The 12,243-nt window shown below is 41.9% G+C and overlaps 1 protein-coding gene across 3 annotated transcripts in view; it reads left to right on the forward strand.

The window, feature by feature from the left end:
• The window catches only part of STK11 (serine/threonine kinase 11), a 171,773-nt gene that overhangs the window by 126,630 nt on the left and 32,900 nt on the right, over positions 1-12,243 (forward strand). For 2 of the 3 annotated variants that reach the window (XR_011965506.1, XM_072601371.1), the window contains exon 8: positions 2,731-2,924. Coding sequence is in view for 2 of the 3 variants with exons in the window: in XM_072601371.1 (XP_072457472.1) it covers positions 2,731-2,924 (194 nt within the window). In the remaining variant the exon portion in view is untranslated. Of the gene's footprint in view, positions 1-2,730; positions 2,925-6,232; positions 7,185-12,243 lie in introns of those variants that run through there. The other variant, XM_072601372.1, reaches the window with a different exon arrangement.

The raw sequence follows: 12,243 nt of genomic DNA on the forward strand, positions 1-12,243 counted from the left end.
CGTCTGGGAGTACCTGACATGATCGAAGACCACCAGACTCTTGATCAGATGAAAACCCATATTGTTCATATCCTTGACTGGAAGACGGGAAGTTAGAATCACATATCATAGGATATGTTAAATAGTAGTGGAACTCCAGGGAGATCAGGAGGAGGAAGAACAGGGAATAAAATGGCTGCCACTATCTAGCCAAGTGTGGCTGTATAAGGAGAAAAAACCATTCCACTTAATAGACAGTCAAGCATCACTCCACTCAGAGGCTCCATTAAAATTCAGAAAATTACAGCTCTCATTTGTGTTATCCTTCTCTCACAATGATCTTGTAAGGTAGGTAGCAGCAGTTGTATTATTATTAGGCGTATTTTACATATTAAATACCTCAACCTTATAGAGGGTTAGTGACTTAAATACTAGAGCTAGGATTGAAATCTTAGGTTTTCTGAGTCTCTTTTCACTGTTCTACAGCATCCATCTTAAAGTGATACAAACAGATGTTTTGACTCAGTGAGGCCCCATTCTGTCCTCATTTGTCAGTCAGTAAACATTTATTAAACACCTACTATATTAAGAGCTGGGGATACAAAAAGAGACAAAAGATGGTCCCTACCCTCAAGGAGCTCACAATCTAATGGGGAAGACCACAAGCAAACAAATATGTATGAATGAGGTATATACAGGATAAATGAGAAATAATTAACAAAGGGAAAAGACTAGAATTAAAAGGAATTGGAAAACACTTCATGTAAAAGGTGGGATTTTTGTTGGCACTCAAAGCAAGCCAGGAAAGCCAAGAAGCAGATAGAAAAAGAGAGAGTATTCCAGGTGTGGAGACAGCCAGAGAACATCCCTGGGGCCAAGAGATGGAGTGTCTTATACCTTGAAGAGGCAGGAGCCCTTGTGTCACTGGATCAAAGAATATATAGCAAAGAGAAAGGTTTAAGAAGTCTGGAAAGGTAGAAGGGGATGAGGTTATGAAGGTCTTTCAATGCTGAACAGAGAATTTTGTATTTGATCTTGGAGATGATAAGAGCCACTGGAATTTATTGAGTAGGTGACTGACAAGGTCAGACCTGCACTTTAGGGAAAACCACTTTGTTGAGTGAATGAACTAGAGTGGAGAGAGACTTAAGGCAGGCCAACTCATCAGCAGGCTATTACAATATCTCAGACTTCAAGTGATGAGGGGCCTGCACCAGAATGATTGTAGAAATCAGAGGAGAGAAGGGAGCATATTGGAGAAAGGTTTCAAAGGGTGAAATTTGCAGGCATTGGTAACAGCTTGGATATGAGGTGTGAGCGATAGGAGTACAGAAGTCCTCAAGCCTGAGGCAGAATGGTATTGCCTTCTACAGTAATTAAGAAACAGGAGTTTGAGAGAAAACAGGTTTAGGGGAAAAGTAATAAGTTCAATCTTGGACATGTTGAGTTTAAGATGTTCACTGGACGTCTAGTTTGAGATATCTGAAAGGCAATTGGAGCTTCAAGTTTGGAGGTCAGCAGAGTTTGAGGCAGGCTTGGTAGATTTGAAAATGATGAGCATAGAGATGGTAATTAAATCATCCTTTTGAAAGCTGGCCTGGTCCTCCCTCTCACATCTCAATGTTATAAGTGTCTACTAAAGTGGTCAAAGGAGGTGCTTACAAAATAACACAAGTATATACTGAAATATAGAAAATATTCCTCATAATTTTGAGAGTTGAGAGGGCCCTGTGATTTCATTAGTATAGGAAACTTCCTCATCAATGCAAATTGGCACTGGCTGTGCATCTTACATTTTTGAAGAGTTGCTTTGGACATTCACCATAATAATAGCTCCCATTTCTTTGAGGTTTGCAAGGGACTTTCCACACAAGAACCCGATGAAATAGATAGTGCCAGTATTCTATCTGCTTTACTGATAAAACTATTCAGTTTTCAAGAGCCTTACCTATGATCACACAGCTGGGAAGTATTGGTGCTGCGGCTCTGTCCCAGGTTTTATTGACTCATCTCCCTTGTGCCTCATTTCAGGGTGACTGGATGCCTCTTCTCAGCTGCTTATTAGTGAGAGCTTTCGGTCTTATGAAGACCCAGCTGCTCCAGAACGGGAGGAGGGGTGGGGCTTGAAGTAAGGTTCCTTATTCACTGACACCTTTCCTTCTGTGGATCTGTTCCTAACGAATCATTGAGTTTAACTCACTAAGTTCCATTTTGCTTCAGTGGGGCTTATTACAAATTAGGGTGCCTTAAGAGTGCCTAATGTTAACCAACACTGGAACCTCATTCCATTCTATATTTGTAGCTGGAAGGACTCTTAGAGATCTAGTCTAGTTTCTTTCCCTGTTTGCTCAGTATTGTCCTAAGTGTGCTACAGTGGCCTCTCCCCTCTACCTGACCCCCTCACCACTCCAGTACTGTGGGGAGACTCCAGGGAGTCAGGTCTATATGTGCTGAATTTATTTGTTCTGATTTTCAGGCAGGGCTTAGAGAACTTTGGCTTTTCAGTGTTCATACATCCAACTGCTGAGAGAGATAGGAGAGCAGGAATTCCTTCTTTCCCCTGCTTGAAAGCCTTTGGTTCTAAAAGCAAGCATGGTAGGAGGAGACAGGACAGTTTAAAACCAGCTCCTTTTTCATAGCGTACTGAGACTGTCTCCACCAGCAGCTCGAGAAATGGCATCAAGTATTAGATGGGGATAATGGCCACCCCACTGAGTTTACCAGAATTGATCATTTCTTGGGCTCTTGCAGCTGGTTTCGTAAGAAACACCCCCAGGCAGAGGCCTTGGTCCCCATTCCTCCCAGCCCGGAAACCAAGGACAGGTGGCGAAGTATGACAGTGGTGCCTTATCTGGAGGATCTGCATGGCTACAATGAGGAAGAGGACGATGACCTCTTTGACATTGAGGATGACATCATCTACACTCAGGATTTCACAGTACCAGGTAAGCTGGGGATTGGGAAGAAGGCTCAAAAATCATTCCAGGAAAAGCCTTGGGAAGGATTTCAGATTGGAAACGACTGGAGCAGAAAGAGCGCTGGATTTGGAGTCAGACAGCTGACTGGATTCCAGTCCTCACTGCTGCTTCCCAGCTACGTGACCTTGGGGGACATGCTTACCTTCTCTCTGTGCTTCAATTCCCTATTCTACAAAATTGGGCTAATCGTATCTGCACTACCTTCTGCACTGTGCCTTGGGAGGCACAAGTGAGACAATGGATATAAAGTACTTTGTAAGCAGTAAGCACAATGTAAGTATCCCCAGCTAGTCTTTATTAAGTAAGAATGCATAATACTTAAGAGTTATTCCTCTTATTTGGTATAGTGGGTAGCCATCCCCATGCTTTTGAAGTTACCCAAGATAAGGCAGCTTTAGTGAACAACTCTTCTGCTTAGTAGCTGACAGATTTTATAGTCTTTAGGCCCTCAGTCACGTGGTCTTTCCTGTTTAAGGCCCCTCTTGGTTCCCTAACAGCCCATGAAGTCAGAGAAGGCATTTGTCAAAGATGAGTTTGCCAGGCATTGCTGACTCCTAAGGGACCTAGTTGTTTAGTACACTTCAATCCCCTGACTCTGGGGCATGAAGCCAAGTTTGTCTTCACTATTCAGAGAGCTTGCCCCATCCTCCCCCCAATTAATGAGAAATTGGTAGTTATCTTTTGAGTCATCTTGGTAGTTTTCTGTTCAGCTTTTTAGTCTAGCCCTGCTTTAATTTCTGTACTATTTCCTCTCTCAAGATATTTTCTCACTACTTTTCATAAAAACACACACACATATGCATGCACGTAAGCAATTATTCCCCCTTCCCCATTTGAATTCTCTCTGATAGGCAAGGAAGAATCATAAGATCATGGGGGAAATGGGAATAAATTAATTCAGAAGACTGCTAACTTATCAGCTATCTTACCCCAGAATTGATCATTCATGGATCACCAAACTTATTCCAGAACTGCTTCCCTCCCAACTAGTTACCTGCCTCTCCTCAGTGATGAACAGTAAAAAAGAATTTGCAGCTGCAGAGAGACTGTTCTGAGAGTTTCTTTTTGGAATTACCAGTCATATTGTTTCTAGACAAATAGAGGCCATAGTGTGAATTTCAGGCCGCTTCCCACCCAGGAAGCCCCTGTTACCCAAGGGAAAGGAGAGGGAGGTGTCATTTACATTGTCACATTTCCTGGTTAATGGGGATATATTCAGTTGGGAGCCACTTTCAGTACTTGGAAGGGTGATAGACAAATGACTGGTCTCAGAGCCCTTCTGATGTTTTCCTGGTTAGTGTGGGGAGTGACATTGTATTCTGGAAAGAGTCCTGGGATTTGAGTCAGAAGACCTAGAATCGTTGCTTCATTTCTGTGTGACCCTGGGCAAGTCCCCTCACCTCTCTGAGCAGCAGTTGAGTCAGATGTGAAGAGTCGTAGGATCTTAGATTTAGAGTTAGACAGTTCCTTAGAGAGAACACCCAACCCTTTTATTTTGTCAGTGAGAAAACTGAGGCGCCAGGAGGTTAAGTTACTTATCTGAGGTCACTCAGCTAGTGTGCCTCATGGGTGGGATTTGAAGTCAGGTCCTCTGACTCCTTCCACTTCCCTTTTCACAGAGTGGTTATGCACAAAGTGCATAATAAACTTTTAAAAACTGTGGGTATGTTTGCTATCACTTCAGGAATCTGTAATTATTATCTGCAAGGTCCTTCTTCTGTCCCTGCAAACCATACCACTCCTGAAGCTAATGACCTTCAAGAGGTTGCTGAGGTCAAAGAATTAGACATCTTTTGACCAATGTATGGTCATGAACCTCTCTGACTTTTCTTGGCAATCACACTGCCCATCCCTCAACTAGACTCAGAACCTTGCCTCTCTCTTACCAAAGCTTGTGCTTCACTTACTTGGCCTAGAAGTACCTAGAGCCACTTCATAGACATTAGTAATTATCAATAATATTTCAAGGATCTCTGTTTATCACAGATAATCCATATATTGCCAACATGGATTATAACTCTCTACAATTTAGAGATGGGTTTTGGAGAGCTGTAGTCAAAAATCACCGTGCAGCCAACCTTCTATATGCAGGTTTTACTGTCTTTAGGCTGTTCTTTGGAAGACATCTATCAGATTAATAACAGTCATAATAACTGTGCTCTGAATTTCCTAGAGCTTAACTAAAGTCCTCCTCTGATGTTTCATGGCAGTATGGAAGTGAACCTGGATTCTAGAAGAGCGCATACGCTTTGTCAGGTCCTACCCATTTTGAACCTGGCGACAGATTTGTGTTGGTCATTTGTGGAGTAACCTGGACACATTTGGGAGGCTGATCACAGGAAGGTTGGCCCCAGGCAGTGGCTAGTCATGGGGATTCATGGAATCGACTTACTTGAGTCATAGAAGTGTCAGGCTCTGCCTCAGCAGAAAGAGTCCCAAACCTGATGAAATACATTATGGGTCTTTTGAAGTATTCTCAGAAGACTTCAGTTCAACTACAGTCTTGCACTGCAGCAACTCAGTTCTTTTCTCTCCATTTGCTCTCTGGATAGCTAGCAGAGTAAAATCTGGCATGCTTGGGTAAGAACCTGGGACCTGTGTGGATCGTTGATGGGGACGCTGACATCCTTTTAACTTGAAGGCTAGAATTCTGCCTTTCTCAGAAGTGCAGTGGTTTTCATGGTTTCCAAAGAGTGCTCTGCTATTAATGAAGGCAGTGCATCAAGTTTTAAGCTGATAGCTGGGAATATGTGCATAGAATTAATTTTTTTTAATAGAGGAAAGATAAAGAAATCCTTCGTGATAGATAAAAGTTTTTAAGGGAGCATAACCATTTGAAGTTTGGCTAAGATGAATACAAACTGATTCCTATTTTAAAGTAGCTCATTAAAATTGGTAGAGACTCAGCATTGAGAAGTAAGTTTAAACTTTCCCAAGGGGTCATTCAAACCCATTTAGTGCCCTTCTCTGGATAAAAGCTGAATTATTCAAACTACCTGTCTTCCCCCTCTCTCCCTGCTTCTGCAGGAGTATATCCTCCCTGAAATAGGAGAAAGGAGTACTATAAACAGGTGCGTTGGAACCAAGCCCATATGATCTTGGAGAATTCAGTGTAGGAGTACAAAGATGTGAAAAGATCATTGATTGTCATCTTTACCCCTTTATCTCCTGATCACCTGAGGCCACAGGTGCTCATGGCCCATCATGACACAGTTTGGGGAAACCATTTCCTTTCTAACCAACCTCTCCTTTTTGCTTCCCTGTGTATTTCCTAGGTGACGAGGAGACCTCTGAGACAGGGCTTAGAGAGGAGAGAGCAGAACAGAAGAGTGAACACTCAGAATTTTCTGGAGAGGAAGTTCAGCCACCAGACGACAGTCTAATGAGAGAGGAGGCAGAGTCTTAGAATAGTTGCGCAAGCTACCGTGGAAGCCCAATATTGGGGGAAAGCAGCTTGTGCCATGTGGTCAGCCCGGGGTTTGAGTGTCACCAAGCGAGCAGAACGTCTAAGGGTGGGGAAGGGTCTTCTGTTCTCTCGACCGCTACCTACCCACCGACGTCAGGGTTTCTTCCCATAGTGACATGGTTTTTTCTTTTCAAATTCTGTTGGGTATCTTTTTTGTTTTTGTTTTAAATAGACCAGTCACTTGAGTAAGCATGCTGGCCAGGGTGTTTGACAGGATGCCAGGAGCTTTCTCAGACAGTACTTCAAGCAATAAGTTGGAAGACATACAGTTGTTTTTTTTCTTTTCTTACGATTCCTAGCCCCTCTTTAAGATATATTCATGGTTGCTACAGTCTGAGGAAAGTATTATTTTTGTTGACAGTCAATATTTCAGGTATTTGAAGAATGGACTAGAAACAGCATTCCCTGTGATGCAAGGGAAGAGGGCAGACGAGGGCTTCTTTTTGGGATGCTTAGATTTTGTTCTTTTTACAGGAAGAAATTGCTTTTGTTAGGTTCCCCTTGCCTAAGTGGCATCACTCTGGTCAGAGCCAAATGTTCCAAAACTGGCTAATTCCTCACAATGCTGGCATCCACTCTGAGTTGGGTTTCCCATCCCCCTGCCCACTTTAGCATGGGCCCCTATGATATGGGCTATCTACCATGTCTTTATACTTTCCAGGCCCCAGAAAAACCTTCCTTTACTTAATGTTAAAAATTAATGGGTTTTTTTTTCCCTGTAATGGTGTTTCTTCAATTCAGTTATAAAAAGTTATAGACCACTCTGTGTGTGGAGATCAGTGATTGGCACATCCACCCTCAAGACCCCAGAGCTCAAGCTCATAAGCTAGACAGGTACCACATTGCCTCCTGGGGGGTGAAATTATAACTAAGCCTTTAAGAAACTGACAGGATTGGGGACAACATGCATAGCCCCAACCACTGCTCTTGGTATATTTCTTCACTCTCTAATAGTCTTTTAGATTGATAGCCCTTCTCCATTTCTGCAGTAGTTGTGACCCTGGACCCTGGACTGTTGCTATTTCCTCCTCTGTGGGCCTAGGTCTAGAAAGAGACTTTTGCTTTACCTCACCTGGAACAGAGGTGATGCTTGCCACAAAAAATTTTACAAGTGACCCAAGTTTGAATCCTGGCTATCTTACTGGCTCTGCAGCTTTGGACCAGTCCCTTCCTTGTTCTGGGTCTCTGTTTCCTATGTTTTTTCCTTCTCATTCTTAATGCTGTAATTTAACAGTGAACTGAAGGAAAATGGATAAAATACAACTTGAAAGTACAGAAGTCTTAAGATACAGTCAGTTCTGCTCTAACATGTGTTTCAAAAATGTGAATTTGTTCCAACATAATTGATTTATTAAGGAACACTTTGAGCATAACATGAATTTCAAGTTTGCTTCTGCATGATTTCTTCCATAAGAAACAGTGAAAATGGCACCACTTCACAATAATTCTCAAGCTGCAGTCCCTCCCCAGCATCCACAAGTAAACTTTAGTTCTTTGTCAAGGTGTAAAGTGCCATCTTAAATGTTTCTTGGAGTTGGAATTAAGCACAGAGAGAGCTGATCCATACCACCGTTACCCCTTTACACCACTGAGGCTACTCTAGCCCTAAGCTGCAGACTGGACCATTGTCTGTTGGAGTATTTATGTATTTCTGGCCCATTTAACATGTATAAAACTGTGTTACTATGTTTTTATTAGGATCCCACCTTTTTTTTTAATGTGTTACTGAAGAAGCTTTTGAACATTTTGCCCCAGTCCCATTTACCCCAGAAATTCTGTGGTTTTATTGCTCAGTTTTGCCTAGAGAAGAACTGTGTATATCTGTGAGCTAGCAGCAGAGAGCCAGTATCACTTCTTGGTCTGACTTGGGCCCTGCTCCCTTTCCATCCAAATACCATCTAGCATTTCTCTATAGATAGTGACATGTTTCCCTAGGTCATAGAATCTCAAAGCTGAAAGGGTCATAAGATATTATGTAGTCCAGCTAATACTTACACAGGAGTCCCTTCAATATCATCCCTGACTTAAAGACAAGCCCTCCTCCCAATAACTTCTAATGTGTGCTGTATGATGTCATATGGAGAAGCGTTAGGGTTATATCCAGACCGCCCAAAGGTATGATCCTTTCTCAGAAAGTTGACATCCCAGGAAATGTGAAGGAAGAGACCAATGGTGCAAAGAAGCTACTCACATTTTTTTCTTTCCGTATCCCCCAGAAAGAGGATGTTTTCTTATCATGTGATTTTTCTCCCCTCTCAGTTTTTGAAAAAAACAAGACAGAGACAGGGAATTGACTGAAAGAGCAAAGCAGAAATTCTACATGAAGGAGTGACAGGCATATAGGAGATGGAAGGGATGTTTGGAATCCATAAGTATCATTTTCATGCTGCCTGTGTCTTCCCTCTCTTACCATAAGGATGAGAAGAGAAAGAAATTGAGGCAGTTTTTAGCTTTCATACCTTCCTGCAAGCCTGATAAAACGAAGACAGCATTTAATAAGGGGACGATTTGGAGTCAGATCCTAGGTTCAAATCCCAGGTTCTCTGCTTATTACCTATGCAACCTTGAGCAAGTCCCCTTTTATATCTCAGGACTTCATTTCCCTACTACACAGCATTAAGAAATTAGGTATTTCAGCTCTAAATCCTATGATCTCTTAAAATTAGAGTATAAATCTATCTTCTCTTTACCTGTCCTTTCCCCTGCTGATCCCTTCCTGAGCATTAGGGGGTGAGAGTGGTGTGGGAAGAGAAGCCAAAACGAAATTCTTTAGTCTGTATGTCAGTTCTTCCTCTGTCCATTGGTTTCTGCTGCTCAGAGATGAATGAAGGGGATAAACCAACTGAAGCATCAAGTTTGTACATCTGCAAGTATTTATTAAGCACTTACTGTGTGCCCAGCATGGTACTCAGGGCTGGGAACACAAAAGCAAAAACACAGTCCTGGCCTTCCAAGGAGCACACACTGTGATGGAGAAGACAACGTACACACAGCCAGGTTCTCCCTGACTCTGCCTGGCCTTGACACAAGGGTACAGAGATGTTCCCAGCGACCATTTCAGAATCTGATTCCTGTAATCCCATGCAGGCATGCTACTTCCCCTCACAGTTGTGTTTGCTTGGTTCTACAAGTTTCAGTGGTTGCCATACTAGTCATTTGGTGAGCACTCATCAGCCTCTTGTCTGTACGTCATCATCTCTCCTCTTCCCACACAGCTTCTCCCCTCACATTCCTCCCTGCCTCCCCCCACCAAAACCTTCCAAATGCCAGTCTCGCTTCATAACAAGGTTAGTATGGAAACTGTCTGGTTAATTTGAGCTTCCTACTTTGGCTTCAGAGTCTCGTCCTCAGCTTTCTAGGGTTAGAAACTCAGTTTTGTCTTTTCATGTGGTAAAAGCAAAACAAAACAAAAAACGTATTCACCCTGAGCCAATTGGAGAGACTGATTTGTGAAACACGATACCTCTTTGCTGATTCATGAGATGGACCTGGCTAGCAGGTCTCCCTGGGGATGATGATGTTCATGAGCCACTTCTAGGCAGATGTCAACTTGGGGAACCAAGTAGTAGATCCAAGAGTGGTTTAATTACAAAATGAGAGTAAAGGGTTTGAGCCCACATCAGAGACTTGGGACCAAATTGGAGTAGCCACCAGCCTAGCATGAGATATCTGGTATCAGAGAGCTGCTGCTTTCAATTTGTGGGAACTTGAGCAAATTGTTTCTGTTTTCCTCAACTGTAAAGAAGACTTTGACTTGATCACTAAACTCCCTTCTAGTTTTCAGTGTTATGATCAGTTACATCTGTCCACAGCATATTGTAGAATGAGTTCTTTGGAGGAAGATTTCCTTCAACTAGATAACTTACCTTACCTTGGAATAGAGGCTTTTGGCTTCCACTAAATACTCTATTCAGTTTTATGCCTTTCCCCTGATTTCTGCTGGCCATTCTAGAATCCATGTTGCTTTGGGGCTTGGAACCCTCTGTCCACTGACCCCATTAGACACTCTAACTAGATCCCATCTAAAACTGCTACCACAGGATTTTTGGGTTGGGTTGGTGGCAATGATGACTCTAAGTCCTCTTGCTCCCAACTGTGAGACGTATTAGAGCTCATTGGCTGCTAGTTAGAAGGGCAGAAAGTGAGAAACAGGGTAGGAGGAGAAAGCCCTTGATACTATCGTACTCATAAAAGGAGGCAGTGTACTAGTGAGGAAGTCTTTCCAACTGGAAGTCAGTAAACCTCAGTTTTAATTAGGCAATATCCAATTAAAGCAACTCTAAGGTTTTACTTCACACCTAGCAAATTGGCAAAAATGACAAAAAACAGAAATAGTCAATGTTGAAGGGTTGTAGGAAGACAGACACTAATACACGGTTGGTGGAGTTAGGAATCAGTCCAACAATTTTGAATCATGAGAAATGTCACCCTTTTCCAGTTATATCTTTCTCCCAATTTCTGATGCCATATTACTCTGGGATTTGGAACTCTTCATCCGCAGACTGTAAGTTCTAACACTTTGACCCAGAGATGCCCAGAGATGGGAATATACCCCAAGAGGTCAAAGGAAGACATCTTATTATAACAAAATAATGCCACAGAACTGTGAAAATAGTAGGTGCCCATCATTTGAGGAATAGCTGAACAAATTCTGGTATTTTAACGTAGTAGAATTTTATTGCACTGTAAGAAATCAACTAGTATTTATTCAGCACCTACTATGTGCCAGAGATTACGTTAAATCCTGGGACTACAAAGAATGGCAAAAAATAAAAATAAAAACAATGTCTGCTTTCAAGGAACTCCTAGTCCCACATAAATGATGAATATTAAGATTGAATGAATGAATATTATTAACATTGGATGATGTCCATAAACTAATATGAAGTGAAGATAGAACCAGGAAAATAATAGACACAGTGACTCCATCAGTGTTAATGCAAAAATCACAGAAAGCTGAACACTCTCTTTAATGACCACTTTTGACCATGGAGAAGACAAGAAAATACCTGAACTGGTGGGAAGGGGGCTATGAAGCAAATGTTGCAAATGCTATCATGATGTATCAGTTTTAACAGTCTTTATCATTTTAAGGGAAAGGCCCTTTGGATGGGTTGCTGTATAGAGAAAATCCAGGAGCCAATGTGATGTGAAAATAAAAAACATTAAGAATACTTAGTTAAAAAATGATAGTCTGGTAGTAGAAAGAACACTGAATTTGAAGCTCAAGGACCTGAATCCAGATCTGTGCCTTTAGTCAAATCACTGACTCTCACAGACTCACTTTCCTTATCTATCAAATGAGAGGGCTGTCATAGATGATCTAAGGTTCTGTCATAAGTTTCATGATCCTGATCCGTTAACTAGCTCCTCCTTCCCCTCTCTTCTCTTTCTCATGCAAAAAAACCACAACTGTTCCTGTCCTCATGGAGCTTACCTTCTAAACTTTTATCTCATTTTCCTCATAAGAAAGGAGGTAAATAATGCCTTCCTCATAAGGAATAAATGAAATACATGTGAAGGACCTTTGCAAAATTTGTGCCATGAGAACCTGAAATATAAACTGGTCAGGGAGAAGCACAGATGACAGTACCTTTTTTTTTTAACTTGGCTGACAGAAGTCTTCAGCTTTCTATTTATATATTACGTCTGTGACAGGTTTTTAGTCTCATACTGGCTTCTCCCTGCTTCCACCCAGAATTCTTGGGAAATACTTAGGAAATGTAAAATAATCATATTAGCCTAAGTGAAATACAATTAGGAATGTAAATTCACTTCCTAGCAACATCTAATGTATCCCACAGCCCAGTAGACATCATT

The sequence above is a fragment of the Notamacropus eugenii genome, chromosome 4 (genome assembly GCF_028372415.1).
Source record: "Notamacropus eugenii isolate mMacEug1 chromosome 4, mMacEug1.pri_v2, whole genome shotgun sequence".
Classification (NCBI taxonomy): domain Eukaryota; kingdom Metazoa; phylum Chordata; class Mammalia; order Diprotodontia; family Macropodidae; genus Notamacropus; species Notamacropus eugenii.